Source organism: Loxodonta africana, chromosome 3 (assembly GCF_030014295.1).
Source record: "Loxodonta africana isolate mLoxAfr1 chromosome 3, mLoxAfr1.hap2, whole genome shotgun sequence".
NCBI classification, from domain to species: Eukaryota; Metazoa; Chordata; class Mammalia; order Proboscidea; family Elephantidae; genus Loxodonta; species Loxodonta africana.
The window spans coordinates 63,349,067-63,370,898 of NC_087344.1; the positions used below are offsets into that span (position 1 = coordinate 63,349,067).

General features: G+C 42.8%; 1 protein-coding gene across 3 annotated transcripts in view; it reads right to left on the bottom strand.

Moving 5' to 3' along the window:
- Window positions 1–318: 318 nt before the first annotated feature.
- The window catches only part of PTAFR (platelet activating factor receptor), a 32,623-nt gene continuing 11,109 nt past the window's right edge, over window positions 319–21,832 (bottom strand). For 2 of the 3 annotated variants that reach the window (XM_003415431.4, XM_064281571.1), the window contains exon 2: window positions 319–3,396. In XM_003415431.4, coding sequence (XP_003415479.1) covers window positions 2,322–3,350 — 1,029 coding nt within the window. In that variant the 5' untranslated portion in view covers window positions 3,351–3,396 and the 3' untranslated portion in view covers window positions 319–2,321. Of the gene's footprint in view, window positions 3,397–7,799; window positions 8,014–21,832 lie in introns of those variants that run through there. The other variant, XM_064281572.1, reaches the window with a different exon arrangement.

A 21,832-nucleotide genomic window follows, 5' to 3' on the forward strand; every position in this document is an offset into this window, starting at 1 on the left:
ATTCTGGGACAGACAAGGGGACAATCAAAAGTCACCATCTTGGAACTGTCAGAGTTACTCCTTATTGAGCACTTACTGAATGTAGACGCTACGCAGTTTATACACAACCCAGCAGTGTTTCCTAAAGTGTGCTACACAAGTCCCTGGGGGCACCTGAGGTGATTTTCGATGAGAGATGGAGAAACATTTTTATTTTAACAGTTATGCGCTTCTGTTTCCATTTACCTTCTATTCGTGGCAGATGGCATTGGTTTTCATTCACAATTATGTTATAAAGTTTCCTTTCTAAATAAATTTAAGTTTAAAAACACGACTCAATTTAAATTAAAATATTTATTAAGTAAACAAACAGGTGGTACGTGGATATGGCAGAGTTTACAAGGGGGTACACAACTGGTTGAAATTCAGGAAACAATGTGTTTTAGCATATAAACATTTGCCTTATTCAGAGGTCTTTTGGTTGCAAGTAGTAGATATCCACCCAAATCAGCTTAGGCAAACTAAGAGAATGTATCCTGACCAGGGAATTTCAGAGCATCCAAAGGAGGGCAAGCAGATGAGCCTCAGGAAGGGTTGGGCCTGAGGAGGAGGGCCAACAGGCCCTGGTAGCACAATCCCTTCTCTAGCCTAGGCCCCTGTGGTCTCTCTTCCCTCTGTACCATGCATCTTCATCTTCTCTCTGAGCGGAGCCATTTTTTTCCCACTACATTCATGCAGGCAGCCACTCCCACCCTGTCACAGACACAGACAAACATACACATAGACACTCACAGCTCCAGAGTTTATGTGTTCAGGTAAGCGACCTGCACAGCCTAAAACAGCAGCCCTGAATCTTGCTGCCTATTCCTGAGAGAGAACCTGATTGGCCCAGCTCAGGCCAGATGCCCACCTCTTACCCACTGAGTCCCTAATGGAGAATCGAGGGGTTGGCTGCAAGAGGGAGTGAAATTCTCCAAAGAGGGAGCATCTGGGATGAGCAGTCACCCTGACCAATGCCTCAGCATTTGCTGTCGTAACAACCCTATGAGGTAGCTTTTACTTCATAGGCAATACACCCTAAGAGGTAGGAAATTCAGCTCACAGTCCCTCAGCAGAAAATGATAAAGCCAAGGCTTGAACCTGGGGCTGTGTGACACCAAAGCTTGACTATAAGGCACTGTCTACTTGGTCTCCATCAGCTAAACCCACCCCACAACTACCATTCCAGACCCCAGCAGAATATTGGCCACCCGGAGGCATTAATCAAAAACAGCAATCCAGTGTTTGCCCATTAGACAGGAGACAAGGGTCCCAAATACATGGGGACACTGGCTGGAAGCAAAGAAGATTTCTCAGAAGGGCCACGAGGCTCCAGAAGCCAGGGAAGGCTCCTCCAAGCCCTGGGGTCTGAGGTTGCCAGGCTCACACTGCAGGTACATGGCTCAGGGCACAAGAGGCTCATTTGCATGTGTTTACTGAAAATCATAAACAGGCATCTAGAAATCCTCAAGAGAAGCTGACACCTCCCTTCTGCATCCCAAAATCAAAGCGCCTGACTACTTCCTGGGGACTGTAACTGCTCCTCTCACCTCCTGGAAACTAGGTGTTATGGATTGAATCATATCCCCCAAAAATATGTGTTGTAAATTCTATGCCTGTTACAATCCCATTTGGGAATGGGTTATCTTTGTTATGTTAATGAGGCAGACTTAGTGTAGGGTGTATCTTAAATCCATCTCTTTTGAGATATAAAAGAGATTAAATAAGCAAGTGAGAGAAACAGAGATGGGGGAAGAGATGCCCAGCCACATGATGATTGCCCAGGAGCAGAGGCTCAGAAGAGAAAAGGACCTTCCTCCAGAGCCAATAGAGAAAGCTCTTCCCTAGAGCCAGCACCCTGAATTCTGACTTCCAGCCTCCTAAACTGAGAAAATAAATTTGTTTGTTAGAGCCATCCACTTGTGGTATTTCTGTTATACCAGCACTAGGTAACTAAGACACTAGGTTAGGAGGGGCCTCCCAGACAGAGAGGAAAGGAGACCTGACCAGTTCCTTCTACTCTGCAGGCTTCACTATATGCAAGCACTTCCCAGCCTAAGTCTATGCTTCAGTGGAAGACTCTGGGCCTTGTGGCGCTCTGGCCTGGATGTCCTCAATTTTGCTCTGCCATTATCTCTGCCTTGGTGAGATTGCTTCCATACCTAACAGGCTACCACTGCCCAAATAGGAAATGCACAAACAACAGCCCAGAGCACAGCAGATTGCTCTTCTTCCCCCAGGCCAGTCCTTGATAGCCATGGAGAAAAGGGCTTTGGGGCTGTCCCCAGTAATCAGGGACTAATTTAATTTTTGAGGGAACTGACGGGCCTCTGGTTGAGTGGCGCGACTACTTCAATGCCAGTGTCTATGGTGGCCCGGGAGCATTTCTGGCTGCTGCGCATGCTGTACAACTTCTCAGTGAGGTGTTTTCGGAACTTTTTGGTGAGGAAGCAGTAGATGACCGGGTCTAAAACACAATTGGTACTAAGCAGGCAGAGGGTGACCTGATGTGCATCGTTAATCGCCTGGTGGGAAGTGTTGTTCTGGAATTGAAGTTCAGCCAAGGTCCAGGGTAGCTGCACCATGTGGTGAGGCACAAAGCAGATGATGAACACAGCCAAGACCGTGCAGACCATCCACAGTGCCCGGCGCTTGACTTCAGCATTGCGCTGGACCTGCACCGGCTGCGTCAGCAGCGTGCGGATGATGACCAGGTTGCAAACGAGGATGATGAAGAAGACAAGGAAGAAGCTACACACAATGAAGATGTGGATGCTGAGGACTGGCACACTGCCCTTCTCATAATGCTCAAAGCAGCGGGTGATGTTGCTTAAGCCAGTTTTGTCAGACACTGTGTTGGTGGAGTCCATGAAAAGGAAGTAGGATGCAGCGGCCACAATGGTCACCCAGATAACCAGGGATAAAGTGATGCCACGCTTGCGGGTGGTGGCCTGAGCAGTTTTGATGGGTCGCGTCACTGCCTGGAAGCGGTTGTAAGTGATGACACCCAGGAAGGCCACGGAGCAGTAGGTATTGATGAAGAAGAGGCAGCCAGCCAAGTTGCACAGGAATTTGGGAAGAATCCAGTTGCCCTGGTTGTAGTAGTAGACGATCCACAAGGGCAGGGTGACCAAGAAGAGCAGGTCAGCCATGGTGAGGTTCACCATGAAGATCTTTATCTCATTGAGTTTCTTGGAAGGGTACAAGCTGGCAAAGACCCACAGCACGTAGCCATTGGCGATGACACCCAGCACAAAGATGATGCTGTAAAAAATTGGGAAGAGGATGTATCGGAACTCAGAGTCCAGGTGGGAGGATTCATTTGACTCCATTACTCTGAGCTAGAAGTGGTAGCTGATCAAAGTTTCCTGTCCGTGCCTGGAAGATCAAAGAGGAATTCCAGTTAACAAAGGGCTAAGAAGGGACTACAGTCATTTGTCCCTTCTAAGACTTCCATTTTACACATTTTTAAAACTCTAAAATCAAGATATGCCTTAAAATTGATAGCATCTTCCAGTTAATTGGTAGCATTTTTTCCTTTCTACACAAAATAATGGTGTATTTTTACAATCTGAGGTTATATCTCAGCATCTGAAATTCAATGAATCAATGGTAGTTCAGTTCTTTTCTCTTACTCCATTTTAAAATACAACATTTTATCCTTTGGCTTATTTTGGCTTAAAGTTTTAGATAATTTATTTGTAGTGGTCAAATACATAAAATTTTATATTATAAAATATTTAGTTTTTTTGATAAAGTTTGAGTTTTTCTCTATTGATTGAACTTGGAGGAAATTTTTGATGATAAAATGTTCTATATTAAAAATAACTTATATGTTCATAAGAAACACAGAAAACACAAAGAAGTACAATAGGAGGGCCACCCATAGAAAGGAATACTAGTCAGTCATTAGAAAGAGTGCATTAGATCTGATTGTTCTGCCATGGAAAGCTATCCCTGGATAATATTGTTGAGTAAAAACAAAACAAAATAAAATTGGAGAAAATATTTGGTATTACTCCGTTATGTATGCGTATATGAATATCAAAAAATCTAGAAGGATACATCTGGAAGAGTGGACCTTAGTTAAGTACCCTCTGGGAAGGTGAGGTAGCCTTGGTGAAAAGTTGATTTACTTTATACTTTTGTTTGAGCTTTTTAGGTGCATTTGTTACTTTAATAATTAAAAAAAAATTAAATACAATTAAAAAATAAAAGTATCCAATGAGAAAACCCAGTAGACAATACTTTAACTAAGTGATCAAGATTAACATCACCTTTACAAAGCCCCATCAACCTTATGTATCCCTGAAATGATGTAATGAGAAGGACACAACATCACTTCTGTGATATTCTTGCAAAAAATACATAACCTCCACTTAATCATGAGAAAACATCAGACAAAACCAAATTGTGAGACATTGTATACAATAACTGACCAGTGCTAATAAAAAGCATCAAGGTCGTCAAAGACAAGGAAAGACTGAGGAAGTATCATAGATAAGAGGAAACTAAAGAGATACATGACAACTAAGTGCAATGTGGGACTCTGGATTGGATCCTAGAAGAGAAAAAGAACATTAGGGGGAAAACAGATGAAATTCAAATAAGGGTTATAATTCAATTAATAATATTGTATCAATGTTAATTTCCTGGTTTTGATCATTGTAGTATGGTTCTATAAGTGTTAACATCGGGGAAAGTTGGGTGAAGGGCATACATGAAATCTTCGTACTGTTTTTGCAACATTTCTGAAGGCCTAAATCTATGTCCCCTCACATGTCTGTCAGTTTGTCATACTGTGGGGGCTTGTGTGTTGCTGTTATGCCAGAAGGTGTGCCACCGGTATTCAGATACCAGCAGAGTCACCCATGGAGGACAGGTTTCAGCTGAGCTTCCAGACTAAGACGGACTAGAAAGAAGGACTCGGCAGTCTACTTCTGAAAAGCATTAGCCAGTGAAAACCTTATGAATAGCAGCAGAACATTGTCTGATATAGTGCTGGAAGATGAGCCCCCCAGGTTGGAAGGCACTCAAAAGATGACTGGGGAAGAGCTGCCTCCTCAAAGTAGAGTCGGCCTTAATGACGCAGTTGGAGTAAAGCTTTCGGGACCTTCATTTGCTGATGTGGCATGACTCAAAATGAGAAGAAACAGCTGCAAACATCCATTAATAATCGGAACCTGGAATGTATGAAGTATGAATCTAGGAAAATTGGAAATCATCAAAAATGAAATGGAACACATAAACATCGATATCCTAGGCATTAGTGAGCTGAAATGGACTGGTATTGGCCATTTTGAATCAGACAATCATATAGTCTACTATGCTGGGAATGACAATTGGAAGAGGAACGGTGTTGCGTTCATGGTCAAAAAGAAGGTTTCTATTAAAAAAATAAAAATAACAGAAAAAAAAAAAAAGAAGGTTTCAAGATCTATCCTGAAGTACAACGCTGTCAGTGATAGGATAATATCCATACACCTACAAGGAAGACCAGTTAATATGACTATTATTCAAATTTGCGCACCAACCACTAAGGCCAAAGATGAATACAAGATTTTTATCAGCTGCTGCAGTCTGAAATTGATCGAACATGCAATCAAGATGCATTGATAATTACTGGCGATTGAAATGTGAAAGTTGGAAACAAAGAAGGATCAGTAGTTGGAAAATATGGCCTTGGTGATAGAAACAATGCCAGAGACCAAATGATAGAATTTTGCAAGACAAACGACTTCTTCATTGTAAATAACAGCAACTATACACATGGACCTCGCTAGGTGCAACACACAGAAATCAAATTGACTACATCTGTGGAAAGAGACAATGGAAAAGCTCAATATCATCAGTCAGAACAAGGCCAGGGGCCGACTGTGGAACAGACCATCAATTGCTTATATGCAAGTTCAAGCTGAAATGGAAGAAGATCAGAGCAAGTCCACGAGAGCCAAAATATGACCTTGAGTATATCCCACCTGAATTTAGAGACCATCTCAAGAATAGATTTGACGCATTTAACGCTAGTGACCGAAGACCAGACGAGTTGTGGAATGACATCAAAGACATCATCCATGAAGAAAGCAAAAGGTCACTGAAAAGACAGGAAAAAAAGAAAAGACCAAGATGGATGTCAGAGGAGACTCTGAAACTTGCTCTTGAGCGTCAAGCAGCTAAAGCAAAAGGAAGAATTGATAAAGTAAAAGAACTGAACAGAAGATTTCAAAGGGCCTCTCGAGAAGACAAAGTGAAGTATTATAATGACATGTGCAAAGAGCTGGAGATGGAAAACCAAAAGGGAAGAACACGCTCAGCGTTTCTCAAGCTGAAAGAACTGAAGAAAAAATTCAATCCTTGAATTGCAATAGTAAAGGATTCCATGGGGAAAATATTAAACGATGCAGGAAGCATCAAAAGAAGTTGGAAGGAATACACAGAGTCATTCCAAAAAGAATTAGTCGATATTCAACCATTTCAAGAGGTGGCACCTGATCAGGAACCGATGGTACTGAAGGAATAAGTCCAAGCCGCTCTGAAGGCATTGGCGAAAAACAAGGCTCCAGGAATTGATGGAATATCAATCGAGATGTTTGAACAAACAGATGCAGTGCTGGAGGTGCTCACTCATCTATGCCAAAAAATATGGAAGACAGCTTCCTGGCCAACTGACTGGAAGAGATCCATATTTATGCCTATTCCCAAGAAAGGTGATCCAACTGAATGTGGAAATTATAGAAAAATGTCATTAATATCACATGCAAGCAAAATTCTGCTAAAGATCATTCAAAAACGGCTACAGCAGTATATTGACAGGGAACTGCCAGAAATGCAGGCCGGTTTCAGAAGAGGATGTGGAACCAGGGATATCATTGCTGATGTGAGATGGATCCTGGCTGAAAGCAGAGAATACCAGAAGGATGTTTACCTGTGTTTTATTGACTATGAAAAAGGCATTCGACTGTGTGGATCATAACAAACTATGGATAACACCGCGAAGAATGGGAATTCCCGAACACTTAATTGTGCTCATGAGGAACCTTTACATAGATCAAGAGGCCATTGTTCGGACAGAACAAGGGGATACCGATTGGTTTAAAGTCAGGAAAGGTGTGCGTCAGGGTTGTATTCTTTCACCATGCCTATTCAATCTGTATGCTGAACAAATACAATGAGAAGCTGGACTATATGAAGAAGAATGGGGCATCGGGATTGGAGGAAGACTCATTAACAACCTCCGTTATGCAGATGACACAACCTTGCTTGCTGAAAGTGAAGAGGACCTGAAGCACTTACTAATGAAGATCAAAGACCACAGCTTTCAGTATGGATTACACCTCAACATAAAGAAAACAAAAATCCTCACAACTGGACCAATAAGCAACATCATGATAAAAAGAGAAAAGATTGAAGTTGTCAGGGATTTCATTTTACTTGAATCCACAATCAACAGCCATGGAAGCAGCAGTCAAGAAATCAAAAGACGCATTGCATTGGGTAAATCTGCTGCAAAGGACCTCTTCAAAGTGTTGAAGAGCAAAGACGTCACCCTGAAGACTAAGGTGCGCCTGACCCAAGCCATGGTATTTTCAATCACATCATATGCATGTGAAAGCTGGACAATGAATAAGGAAGACCGAAGAAGAGTTGACGCTTTTGAATTGTGGTGTTGGCGAAGAATATTGAATATACCATGGACTGCCAAAAGAATGAACAAATCTGTCTTAGAAGTGTGGCCAGAATGCTCCTTAGAGGCAAGGATGGCGAGACTGCGACTTACATACTTTGGACATGTTGTCAGGAGGAATCAGTCCCTGGAGAAGGACATCATGCTTGGCAGAGTACAGGGTCAGCAGAAAAGAGGAAGACCCTCAACGAGGTGGATTGACACAGTGGCTGCAACAATGAGCTCAAGCATGACGATTTTAAGGGTGGCACAGGACCGGGAAGTGTCTCATTCTGTTGTGCATGGGGTTGCTATCAGTCGGAACAGGCTCGATGGCATCTAACAACAGCAACAACAAAACTATGTCAAAATAAAATAATTCTTAAAGTATATTAAAAATTAAAGCTAGCCATAATTTCACTATCCAGAGTCTAGTCCATTTTCAACAGTTCCTCCCCAGTCTCCAGTGTCCATCTGAAGAGTTGCTCCTTCCCCTCCACTCCTGTTCCTCCTGCTAAGGTTACCATCGCAGGAGCCTGGAAACCCTGGTGATATTTACGTTACTGGGAGCATGACTCAGGGAAGCAGCTACTGGGAGAAGAGCAAGAGACTCAGCTGGGGATAGGAGGGGCCTGAGGATCATCATATATCATCAAGCAATGAAAAGATCGCAGAATTGGAAGTGGGAATCAAGGAAGAAAATTAAAGCTTAGGAGCATCTCTTTTGGACCCAGGCACCCTGCCAGGTGCCTCCACATGCACTACCTTATTTGAGTCTCCCAAAAACCCTTTGGGATAGGAGTGTAATGCCGGTTTTACGGAATAGGAAGCTGAAGTAGAGGGTGGTGGTGTGACTCGTCCAAGGTCTCACAGCTGTTAAGGGTCGGAGCCAGGATTTCAAATGTAGCTGTATGGTCATTCGATTATTCACACATTCATCCAGCACATATTTACTGAGCACCAATTGTATGTCAGGCACACTCTAAGCTCGGGAGACACAAGGTGAAAACTGCAGATGAGGCCCTGCCCTCAGGGAATTTACAGCCTCACAGTAGAGACAGACAAAAGCAATTTATGGAGAATAAGAAGGGAATCTGCATAGAAACCAGGTGACTTTTCACATGAGGTTTCAAGGAAGAGCAGGAGAAAGAACATTCCAGGCAGAGGAACTTGCATGGGTCCTGGGCCAAGGCTAGACAGAGTTTGATAGGCTCCAGGAACTGAAAGGCCTTGATAGTGTTGCCCTATACCCAACTGCCACTCCACCCTTTTTTTGTGGCTTCTCCCACTGGGCTCCAGCAGCAAAGAATTTCCTGGGTAAGTCTTAAAACTTGCCCAGACCTTTCCTACCTCAGGGCCTCCACACATACCCACCCCACTGCCTTGATGCTCTTCCCTACCCACATTCCGCCTTCACCTGCCCAACTCCAACTCATGCTTCAGACTTCAGCTGAATTTCACTTCTTCAAGGAGGTCTTCGCTGACCTCTGGGCAAGTCAGGTCCTCATATCACAGTCAGGTCCCCATTTCAAAGCTCCCTGTGGTGCAGTTGTAATCATATTCCTATTTGTGTGATTGTTTAACTCTCCCACTCAACTGTGAGTACCCAGAGAGTAAGGCCCCTGTCTGCCTGTTCCACACTGCATTCCCAGCACCATGAACCAATCAATGAAGTAATGGATGATGAGCCTTGTTAATTACGCCCATCCCTTAGGGAGCCCCAGAGCTTACAGGTGGGTTTAAAGAAACAACTGATTCAAATTGGAATATTTTTGATTGAGAAAATTTGTGTTTTGCTCTATTTAGTGTGGTGGTGGTTATCTATGTTAAACTAAATAAATTTAGGTTTCATTATTCCCAATAAATCACTGTGATTCCTTTCAAAACAAAAAACTCATCCTTGAGTCATATTGTGAGTTGTAAAGTTGATTTGAAGGTGCATTTTATGCTGCTTCTCCAGCATCACAACTAGCTTCTTCTCTTTTGAGAACTTTTCCACTCCTAGCGGTAGCCCTGCCCTCTGATCTCAAGTGCTTGGACGGTAGCTGTGGTCCACGGAACCCTGGAGAGGGGGGTCCATGAGGTCAAAACTATTTTTGTAATAATACCAAGACATTATTTGCCTTTTTCACTGTGTTGACATTTGCACTGATGGTTCAAAATCAATGATGGGCAAAACTGCTGGTGCCTTAGCACAAATCAAGGCAGTGACACCAAACTGCACTAGGAGTTATTGTAGTCTCCATGGCCACGCACACACCGTGTAAAAGATAAACGCAATTTCAATTTTTAAATGCTTTTCAAATTAAAATAAAGGATTAAAAATTATTAATTTTATTAATTAAATCATGACCTTTTAGCACCTACCTTTTTTTTTTTTTTTTTAATATTCTCTGTGTCAAAGTGGGAAGGACACAGAAAATACTCCCAGTACAAACTGAAGTACAATGGATGTCTTCAGGCCAAGCACTTATGTGATTGGTTGAGTTGTGAGCTGAACAAACCACTTCTCCCTTGGATCACCTTTTTTACTTGAATGACTGACACATTCTGGTTTCTGAGACTTGAGTATCTGGCTGACATTTTCTTAAATATGAATGAAGTGAGCTTGTCACTTTAAGGAAAACAACTGATGGTATTTGTTGCCAGTGATAAATGAGAACTTCTGGAAAATGCGTATCTGCCAGTGTGAGCTTGACAGCTTTTTCCAGTACTTAAAGAATTTTCTGATACATTGGTAGTTAAAAATGAGTTATTAACATGATATTAACATCTTAATGAATGGGATTTTTTTTATATTACATAATGAAAGGTTGAGTTTGGAAGACCTGTGTAATCACTAAACCAATATTTTCCAAATGAGCAATGCATGACGTTTCAAAATTATGCATGGGTAAAAGATCCATTCAAAGGGCAAGATGCTGTTGTCGTTAGTTCTGTGCAGTCAGCTATGACTCATAAAGACCTATATATAACAGAACGAAATGTTCCTCATAATCATTGCTATGTTTGAGTCCACTGTTTGGGCTATTGTGTCATCTTAGCCATCTCGTGCTGCTACAACACAAATACCACAAGTAGATGGCTTTAACAAAGAGAAATTTATTTTCTCGCAGTCTAGTAGGCTAGAAGTCCAAATTCAGGGCGTCAACTCTAGGGGAAGGCTTTCTTTCTCTGACAGCTCTGGAGGAAGGTCCTTCTCATCAATCTTCCCCTGGACTAGGAGCTTCTCCACGCAGGAACCCCAGGTCCAACATACACGCTCTGCTTCCAGCACTACTTTATTACTGTTATGAAGTCCCCCTTTCTGCTCGCTTCTCTTTCCTTTTATCTCTTGTGTGATAAAAGATGGTACAGGCTACACCCCAGGGAAACTCCATTTACATCAGATCAGGGGTGTGACCTGAGCAAGGGTGTTACACCCCACCCTAATCCTCTTTAACCACAGGCGGAGATTATGACTTATAACCCATAGGAAAATCACAAAATGGTGGACAACCATACATGGCCTAACCAAGTTGACACATATTTTGGGGGGACACAATTCAATCCATGACAAGTGTCAAAATGCTCCACTAAGGGTTTCCCTCTTTTTCTCAGACCCTCTACTTTATCAGCCATGATAAGGACAAGATAGATAAATGGATTTTAATTTAACAGGTTATGAAAAGTTCATTGATATGATTTTGGGTTCCACGTTGCAACTAATCTTTAAGGAACTACCATTTATGGACAGTGGCATCACTAGGGTTGGTGTTACCCAGTAAGTAGCTCATGGTGTCACCCCCCCACCATGGACCTCCTCCATTACTAGACCATACAGAATCCTTTGTAATTTTTTTGTACTAATGTTACTTGTAAATTGTAATTCCTGTATATCATTCCTTCTTTTCCTTTAATTAATACTTCATTCTCAAAGAAGTTGTTGATATAGGTTCACAAAAACTAATTATCGCAATATTGTAGCTAAAACACCGCAATCAGCAGCTATAAAACACCAGCAACGACAAAAACAACAGTGCATGCTTGTAGCATGTGCAGGGGAAACCACATGACACAAAACATCACTGTAATTGAGTAATAATGACAGCTCTGACCAGACCACATTAAAAAAAAAAAAGACCACATTAGAAGGTTCAAAAAGTAAATTAGCATAGAGTTTTAGCCTTGTAGGTATCTTGATACATATAAGTTGGTCTTATGAAAAATATTTTTGTTGTTATAAATAACTACAGGGATATTTTTATAGATAGTCATTTTGATGTCACCCCTCTGACAATGTCACCCAGTATGGGTCTACCCCCCACACCCACCTAGTGACACCATTGTATGTGGAGCTTTGATGTAGTATCAAAGAAGAGTAGTACCAATGATCTAAAAAGGCCATTAAAATACCCCTCCTTTTTCCAAGTACATATTTGTATAAGGCCAGATTTTCTTCATACACTTCAACTAAAACAACAAATCATGACAGATTAAATACAGAAGCAAATACAAGAATCCAGCTGTGTTCCATTAAGCCATTAAAGAGATTTGCAAAAATGTAAATGGAAGCCACTCTTTTCCCTCAATTGTTTATGTTTTAGAGAATCTATTTTATTTATTTTTTCTAAATACACTAATTCATCAGCTTCTACTTGTATAATTCAGTGATATTAATTACATTCTTCGAATTGTGCAACCATTCTCACCTTCCTTTTCTGAGTTGTTTCTCCCTCATTAACATGAACTCACTGCCTCTTAAAATCCTATCTAATCTTTCAAGCTGCTGTTGTCAATCTGATCTTACAAAGAGAGCTCCTAAAAGAGCATAATGCTCAAGGCAGATCCTTTTTTCCTAAACTATTGTTCCATTTTCCTAAACTATTGTTCCCTGGTGACTTTGGGGAATATTTTTGGTTTAAGGTTTAAAGATTATCTCAGTGCAATAGTTTCAGGGGCTCCATAGCTCTAGAAAGTCTCCAGTCCATTTGAATTTGAAATTTTGTTCTGAACTTTCCCTCTTTTGATCTGGATTCATCGATGGAATCTTTGCTCAAAATGTTCAGTGATGATAGCCAGGTAGCATCCAGTTCTTCTGGCCTCATGGCAAAGGAGAAGTTGGTCATGGAGGCAATTAACCACACATTCCATATCCTCCTCCTATTCCTGACTCCTCTTCTTCCTCTGTTGCTCCAGGTGAATTGAGACAAATTGTTGTGCCTTGAATGGCAGGTTGCAAGCTGTTAAGACCCCAGGTGCTATGCAATGAACTAGGAGGTAGAACAGAAACACTAAACATGTTACTAGGCCAATTAACTGGGATGTCCCGTGAAACCGTGACTCTAACCCTCCAAACCAAGGAACCAAAATCCATGAGGTATTAGCTTGTAAAATTGAGTTACTTTTCATTAAAAATATTTCACTTGTGTTAGCATGGAATGAGTTTATGATTTTCTTTTATTTAAAAACTAAATTTTTTTAGAATGTCTCAATTTAAATTTTTAATATGGTAAATATTGAAAGATAGGACCCTTATAAACAAAGGCTTTTTGGGGCCTTCAATAATTTTTAAGGATATAAAGAGGTCATAAGACCAGAAAATTTGAAAACTGCTGCTCAAAGACCCCCTTTCTTTTGAGCTCAAGGTGCCCATACGTCTGGGACTGGCCTTATTTCTCAATTCTGCTGGACCCTCATGCTTCGGGCGACCCTGCTTCCGGGGCAAGGGAGCACACTTGACCTAGCCCTACTGGAGAGAGATGGGGAGGCAGCCCACAGCTGAGTAGGGCGTGGTGCCCACTCTGGGTCTTTGGGGAAGACACACCATTATCCACCCCCCACTCAGGAAGTTCCTTCCTCTTTTTGGGTTTAGGCCCCAGTTCAGTGGGGTGGTGGCAACTATCCTCCAGAAACTCTTTCTCTAGCCAGGAGACCCAACCTAGACATCCTGGGTCCTGCCCTACCCCCTCATGCCATGCCCAGACCTGTTGAGAAGGTCTTCCTTAGAGGCAGGACTAGGGTGAGGCAAGTGCAGCACTCACCTTGGTACAAAATTTAAGGAAGCACCAAAAAACCCAGTAATCAAGATAAATAATATTTTAATGCAAGATTTTTTTTTTTTTAAATCACAATCAATATTAAGATACAGTACTATGGTAATTACCTGTTACCATCAAGTCAATTCTGACTCATAATAACCTTAAGGGACAGAGTAGAACCTGCCCCATAGTGTTTCCAAGGAGTGGCTGGTGGATTCGAACTGCTGACCTTTGGGTTAGCAGCTGTAGCTCTTAACCACTGTGCCACCAGGGCTTCATGGTAATTACACTATTCCTAATTCTTCATTTTGCCTCAGGCTCCAATATGGCTTGGCACAGCACTGTTACGATCCCATCTTCATGTAAAATTTTGATATTTTGTTCATTATGGATTTTTTTTTTTTTGCATTAATTTTGATTAAAAAAAATGAAAACCTTGTCACTATGTGAACGGGGTATGCACACAGTTTGGCTGAAACCACGCTTGTGGTCAACTATTCACGCATTCATTGGACATGCACTCACTGCTCCAGGCCCTGGGCAGATTACCGAGGACTCAGAAAATAGACCCTGACCCTGCCCTTGAGTGGCCCACAAACCATTTTCAAGAGTGTGATCCAGAAATAGACAAGTGAAATGTGCTACAATGGGTCATGGGAATTCACAGGTACCTCTAGCCCAGACTTGAGGGTGTGAAAAAGACTTCCCACCTCAGTTGAAGAAAGAGTAGGAGTTAGCCTGTGAAGCAAGGAGGAAGAAATTCCAGGCAGAGGGGACAGCAAGTGCAAAGGCCTGGAAGAATAGGAAAGGATGTGTCTTGTTCTCAGGGAACTGGAGAACTTCAGTTTGGCGAAAACTTAAAGTATGAGGAGGTTAAGAAGAGACAGAGCTAGAAAAAAATAAGCATCAGTCAACTCATGAAGGGCCTTGAATGTCAAGCTAAGGAGTTTGTACTTCGTTCTGCAGAAAATGGGGGGTCATTGAAGGATGCTGAGTATGGAAGGGACAAGGCTGGGTCTGGGGTTGGGGAAGGGTGCTCTGACCACTATGTGCAGAATGACAAGGAGACAATTCCAATCATCTGGAGGACCAAAGGAGGCTTGGACCATGGCAAAGCAGATGGAGGGAAATGAATGGAGGTGAGGGTTATTTGGGAGGTCAAATGGACAGGACTTGGTGATGGATTGGATGTGTGTTGGAAGGGAGGAGTCAAGGATGACTCCTAGACTTCTGGGCCAGATGACTAAGACTGTGGCAATGTGTATCTTCATGGAGATGACACTGAGGAGGAACAGTGAGGGGGTGGATGGTGACCTCATTTGGGGACATATTACACTGGGATGTCTGTGAGACACCCTGGAGGACACATAGTTAGACCCTGAAAAGCCCGATATTAAAGGAGAAGCCAGAGGGAGAGGGGGGGAAATATGAAGGAGGCACGGAAGCTTACGTTCCCACACTCAATCCTACCCCTTCCCTTCCTTCCACAGGAGTTTAACCCAAGAATTTACCCTAATATCTGTGCTGATAGCTATCTCCATCTCAGAGTCTGCTTCCCAGGGACCCAACCTGTGACAATGCATACTCAGGTCTATCTAACCCGAGAGCCTTTCCAGTCCACACAGGTGGCCCAGGAGAGGTAGGCTTCTTCCTTCCAGATTCAGGACCAGAATCATTGTGGCGAGTCCTGGGTGGAACCCTGCCTCTGGTGCCTCCAGTGCCACTTCCTTGACTCTTCCTATACCTGCTCCCTCCATCCAGCCCCAGGTTCTTGGACTCTATGTGACCCCTACTACCTTCACCTTAGTCCCAACCTTAGTGCCCAGCTGCATCTTTGCATCAAGTGAATTCTTGAAATCACCCAAAATATAACCAGTCAAGTCTCCTCTGGGTCTAGGGGCTCACACTTCCATGCCTTTACTCACAGTGTTTCCTCTGCCTAGAACATTCTTCCATCCTTCCCTTTGCCTGGCTAACTACTGTTTATCCTTTAAGACTGCTTAGGCCTCACCTGTTTCAGGTATTTTGTCCTAAATCTCCCTGCCCTTTCCCCACAGGCCTTGTTATGTGCTCATCCTCTGAGCTCCCATAAATCAGTTGCTGAGTCTGCTCTAACTTATGGCAACCCCACGTGTGTCAGAGTAGAGCTGTGCTCTCTAAGATTTTTGTAGACCATGGCTTTTTATCCCACTGAAATTGCTTGCTATGTGTCTTCCTGCTGCATAAGACTGTAGCTCTTGGAGGGCAGAGACCATGTCCATTCATTCCCCCACTGGTTACTGACATACTACTGGGTGCTCAGCACTGTGTTGGGCACCGCAGAAATGAAACAGACAAGGTTTCTGTTCTCGAGATGCTGACACTCTAGTTGGAAGAAACAGACAAAAACAAGTAAAGAGATAAATCAACAAGATCATTTCAAACTGTGATGAATTCCATAAATTAAATAAAAAATGGTATCATGATAAAGATTGAGTAGGTGGCTGCTTTAAACAGAGTAACCAGGGAAGGCTTCTTGGAGGAGGCGACATATAAACAAAACCAGAGACAGAATAACCATGAAGTCAATGAAGTTTAAGCTTCAAGTCTCCTTCCTGTATATAATTGTGTGTTTATAACTTGGTATCTTTTCCTCAAAGAGGGACCTCCACCCCCTCCCCATATTGTAAAAGCTTGAGGGATCTGCAAAACCTGGACCTTCCCCTAGCTAAAATCTAAAGGATGAAAAGGAACAAGTCGTAAGAAGATCTGGAAGAATAGTATTCCATGCAGAGGGCCCCAAATGGCCTGAGGTAGGAATAAGTTTACCATGTTCAAGGAAGTGAAAGGTCAGTGTGACTGGAGGGGAACAAGAAATGGGAAGGGTAAGATGAGGTCAGAGGGCAGCAGGCCCCAGGTCCCCCTTAGGTCACAGTAAAGAGTTTGGATTTGACTCCAGGAACAATGGGGAGCCGCTGGAGAGTGTCAAGCAAACGAGTAACAAGATCTGAGTATGCTGACTGCTGGGCAGGGAATAGATGGTAGATGGTAGGAGGCAGGAGTGGAAGAAGAGAGATCATTTAGAGGGCAAGAGAGGGTGGTGGCATGGACCAGAGAGTAGCATTCCCAATTCCTCTCTCCATCCCCAGCTTGGCCAGGAGCAGGAGCTTGGGAGACTTTTGTCAAGTGACCAAATATCTGGCATCCGACATAACTGAACCCTGTGTCAGAGCTGCAAGAAGGTGGTAGGGGCCTAATCTATCCAAGGACGTAAGAGTACAGTGGCTCCCCAGAGCAGCTGCTACACGAGGCAGGGTGAGTCCTCCACCATCTCACTCCTCAAATTGTGGTCCTTGGACCAGCAGCATCACCATCACCTGAGGGCTTGTTAGAAATGCAGACTCTCAGGCCTTACCCCAGACCTATTATATCAGAATCTGTATTTAACGATGAGGCAGAGCCCCCACAACGCTGTATTCTTTACCTGCTTCCTCCCCTACAGTGTTGTATTGCAAAACCGTTTCCTTTGCTAGGTTGCCCCCTACTCAGCTTTGCATTTGAATCCTGCTTTTGCTTGGCGGTTATATATTGCGCTTGCGTAGTACGATTAAGAATGTTGGTGAAGTAACTTGTACGAAATCCCTACTTGTAAACCTCTTTAAAAGTAACCTGCCTGCCCGCCCTTGGTGAGCAGTCTTGGCAGCAATACCTCCGACTGCTCTGCTTCCTTGTACAATGAAATAAAGGTGCCTTTGTTGTTCTCCCACCTCGGTCTCTCGTTTATTGGCCAATACGAGTCATGCCAAGTAAAAAAAAAAAAGGACCTGGGATTACCACCCAGTAACATTTCTGACAAGCCACCCAGGAGCCATCTGCTTGGTTCCTGAGGCGGATCAGAAAACAGAACAGCCCTGATGTCTGGCGTCACCTGGAGATTCTCTCCTAGAGACCTTGGAGCAGCTCTGAAAGCCGATCTACCCTCCCACCCCCGACCCAAATGATGGTTCTGTGAGAGACATGAAACGCGCCTGGGTTGTTTGGTAAGTGCCTAGGTAAGGCCTCAGAAGAGTCCCAAGAAGTGGGAGGAATTGACCGTTGAAGGCATTAGAAATCCAAGGTTATTTGATAAGTAACGGGGTAATTCCTAGGTAAGGCCTTAGAAGAGTGCCAAGAAGTGGGAGGAATTGACTGCTGAGGGCATAAAAGTCTCAGGTACCTGTTTAGTTGGTGCACTGGATTAGGTTGTGTGAGTGTGTGTATCTAGAGAATGGAGAATGTTCAAGGAATCTCGAAGTGCGGCTGGCTAAAATGCATCCTTAAGAACTGGGAACAGGGACTCAGAAAGACATGGCTCTGGCAGCATGCTTGCCTGCTTCCCACGTTTGCCCTTTTGAATATATGCCGCAAAAGCCTTTCTTTTTGCTGTATTAAACTTTGTGGTGTTTTCACCCTATAAGAGTTAGTTGCTGCAGGAATTCCAAAACCACGAATCCCGTAGACCTCGAGGAGACCTAGACTGTGGAGCAGAAGTGGCAAAAAGACAAGTCCTATCTCCTGGACCCAAGCATTCATGCTCCATGTCCCTTCGACATCCACGGGGTGAGTGCTCTCAGAAAACATGCCTTTGCTTATTCTTTTTCTCCTGTTTTCTTAAGTTTTGTTCGGCATATTTGTTTGGAAAACCAGTTGTTTAAGAAATCTTTCTTAGATTTTTGTTTGATCGTTTGTTTTAAGAGTGATATTTAGCAACCCTTAGTGAACTGGATTCGGGCATTTGAAACAATAAAGAGGTAATTATATTTTCAAAGAGCTCTGAGCCACTATAAGCCACAAAAATTCAGGCACGAGTCGACCAGTAAAAGCCATTAGCACTCATCATGAGCATTGAAGACGCCTGTGACAGGATAAGGTGGTTGAGAGACAGGCTAGAGCACTAGGCTGCCTCTCACCCACCAGAAAACACTCACACAATGAAGGTACACATTGGTCTAAGTGAAACGCTGCCCAAACCCCACGGTGTTCCTCATTAGGTTTCTTTTTGTGGCTCAGACAAAATCTGGAAAATAGCACTCTGTTTTGCTGCATTTGCACGGAGAAGTAGTAGTCCCCTACCTATTCTATGATATAGTTTCTCAATAAAGAATCACAATGCTAAAATTAAAGTCACCAGTAGAGAGTGATTTAGAAAATAATATTGGAGTCTTTATTCCCTGTCCTTGAGCACAGATAATGTGACCCGGCTGGAGCTGGGCTCTAAGGGCTCACAAGGACTCACAAGGACACGTCAACTGGGCCCTGAGATATAAAGACAATAGATAGCATAATCTTGGAAAATATCTTTTAGGGAACCTCTCACATAAGCCAATCATAAAACAGAACACAAAAGACTTTCCACTCTTTTCTATTAGCACTTAGTGAGTAGAAGAGTTGTTGGACCAATGAAGACTCTCCTGACTGTCACTATTGAAACCTGTACCAATGATCATTAAGAAAGACAATTCGAAATGTAGGATCACAGTTTCTAGCAAATCTGCGAAAAGGTGAAGCTTTCAATGGCGTGGCCATTTTGTAATATTAATATATACTGATGACTCTGTAACCTTCCTTGGACTTGAGTAGACATGGCTGTGGCAGTGTGCTTGTCCGTTTTCCCATTCTTGTCTATTCTGTAATATTTCCTTGGATTCGGGCAGACAAGGCTGTGGCAGCGTGCTCATCTGTTTTCCCCCTTCTGTCTATTCTGTAATTTCCTTAGACTCAGGCAGGCATGGCTCTAGCAGTATCCTTGTCTGCTTCCCACTTTTGCCTTTTTGAATATGTGCCAAATAAATTTTTTTTTTTTTTTTTTTGCTTTACTAAACTCTGTGATTTTTTTCCCTACAATACTTTTCTTTTCAACTGGAGGAACTAGTATATTTAAGGTCTGAAATAAGAGACTAGGTCTCTAGCCATCAGAATGAATTAAGTTTTAAAAGAAGGAAACCAAAAGCTTGAAACTTAGAGCTTAACATTTTTGATAAATGAGCCTGGATTTTCCCCTCTGCTACCAAGACACTGGTTTGGGGTTCATATTTAAAAACACTATAAACTGAGTATACTAGAAGTAATTTGGAATTTCAGTTACTGCTTTGAGAAAATGAGTTTTCATTTATGCTGTCTTTTCCTCTTTGGGGAATTTTGCTGGATGCTCAGGTTTTGTCAAAAGGTCTAATATTCCTCCTTCTGAGGCTCTGGCAAGTTAATAAGTTTTATCTGTTGTTGTAAGGTGCCGTCGAGTTGGTTCCAACTCATAGAGACCCCATGCACAACAGAATGAAACACTGCCTGATCCTGCGCCATCCTCAAAATCGTTGTTATGCTTGAGCTCATTGTTGCAGCCACTGTGTCAATCCACCTCGTTGAGGGTCTTCCTCTTTTCTGCTGACCCTGTACTCTGCCAAGCATGATGTCCTTCTCCAGGGACCCATTCCTCCTGACAACATACCCTAAGTATGTAAGACGCAGTCTCGCCATCCTTGCCTCTAAGGAGCATTCTGGCCACACTTCTACCAAGACAGATTTGGTTGTTCTTTTGGCAGTCCATGGTATATTTAATATTCTTCGCCAACACCACAATTCAAAGGCGTCAACTCTTCTTCGGTCTTCCTTATTCATTGTCCAGCTTTCACATGCATATGATGTGATTGAAAATGCCATGGCTTGGGTCAGGCGCGCCTTAGTCTTCAGGGAGACATCTTTGCTCTTCAACACTTTGAAGAGGTCTTTTGCAGCAGATTTACCCAATGCAATGTGTCTTTTGATTTCTTGAATGCTGCTTCCATGGCTGTTGATTGTGGATCCAGGTAAAATGAAATCCTTGACAACTTCAATCTTTTCTCCACTTATCATGATGTTGCTTATTGGTCCAGTTGTGAGGATTTTTGTTTTCTTTATGTTGAGGTGTAATCCATACTGAAGGCTGTGGTCTTTGATCTTCATTAGTAAGTGCTTCAGGTCCTCTTCACTTTCAGCAAGCAAGGTTGTGTCATCTGCATAACGCAGGTTGTTAATGAGTCTTCCTCCAATCCCGATGCCCCATTCTTCTTCATATAGTCCAGCTTCTCATTGTATTTGTTCAGCATACAGATTGAATAGGCATGGTGAAAGAATACAACCCTGACGCACACCTTTCCTGACTTTAAACCAATCGGTATCCCCTTGTTCTGTCCGAACAATGGCCTCTTGATCTATGTAAAGGTTCCTCATGAGCACAATTAAGTGTTCGGGAATTCCCATTCTTCGCGGTGTTATCCATAGTTTGTTATGATCCACACAGTCGAATGCCTTTTTCATAGTCAATAAAACACAGGTAAACATCCTTCTGGTATTCTCTGCTTTCAGCCAGGATCCATCTCACATCAGCAATGATATCCCTGGTTCCACATCCTCTTCTGAATCCAGCCTGAATTTCTGGCAGTTCCTTGTTGATATACTGCTGCAGCCGTTTTTGAATGATCTTCAGCAAAATTTTGCTTGCGTGTGATATTAATGACATTTTTCTATCATTTCCACATTCAGTTGGACCACCTTTCTTGGGAATAGGCATGAATATGGATCTCTTCCAGTCAGTTGGCCAGGAAGCTGTCTTCCAAATTTCTTGGCATAGATGAGTGAGCACCTCCAGCGCTGCATCTGTTTGTTGAAACATCTCAACTAATATTCCATCAATTCCTGGAGCCTTGTTTTTCGCCAATGCCTTCAGAGCAGCTTGGACTTCTTCCTTCAGTACCATCGGTTCCTGATCATATGCCACCTCTTGAAATGGTTTAATATCGACTAATTCTTTTTGGTATAATGACTCTGTGTATTCCTTCCATCCTCTTTTGATGCTTCCTGCTTGGTTTAATATTTTCCCCATGGAATCCTTCACTATTGCAACTTGAGGCTTGAATTTTTTCCTCAGTTCTTTCAGCTTGAGAAACGCTGAGCGTGTTCTTCCCTTTTGGTTTTCCATCTCCAGCTCTTTGCACATGTCATTATAATACTTTGTCTTCTCGAGAGGCCCTTTGAAATCTTCTGTTCAGTTCTTTTACTTTATCAATTCTTCCTTTTGCTTTAGCTGCTCGACACTCAAGAGCAAGTTGCAGAGTCTCCTCTGACATCCATCTTGGTC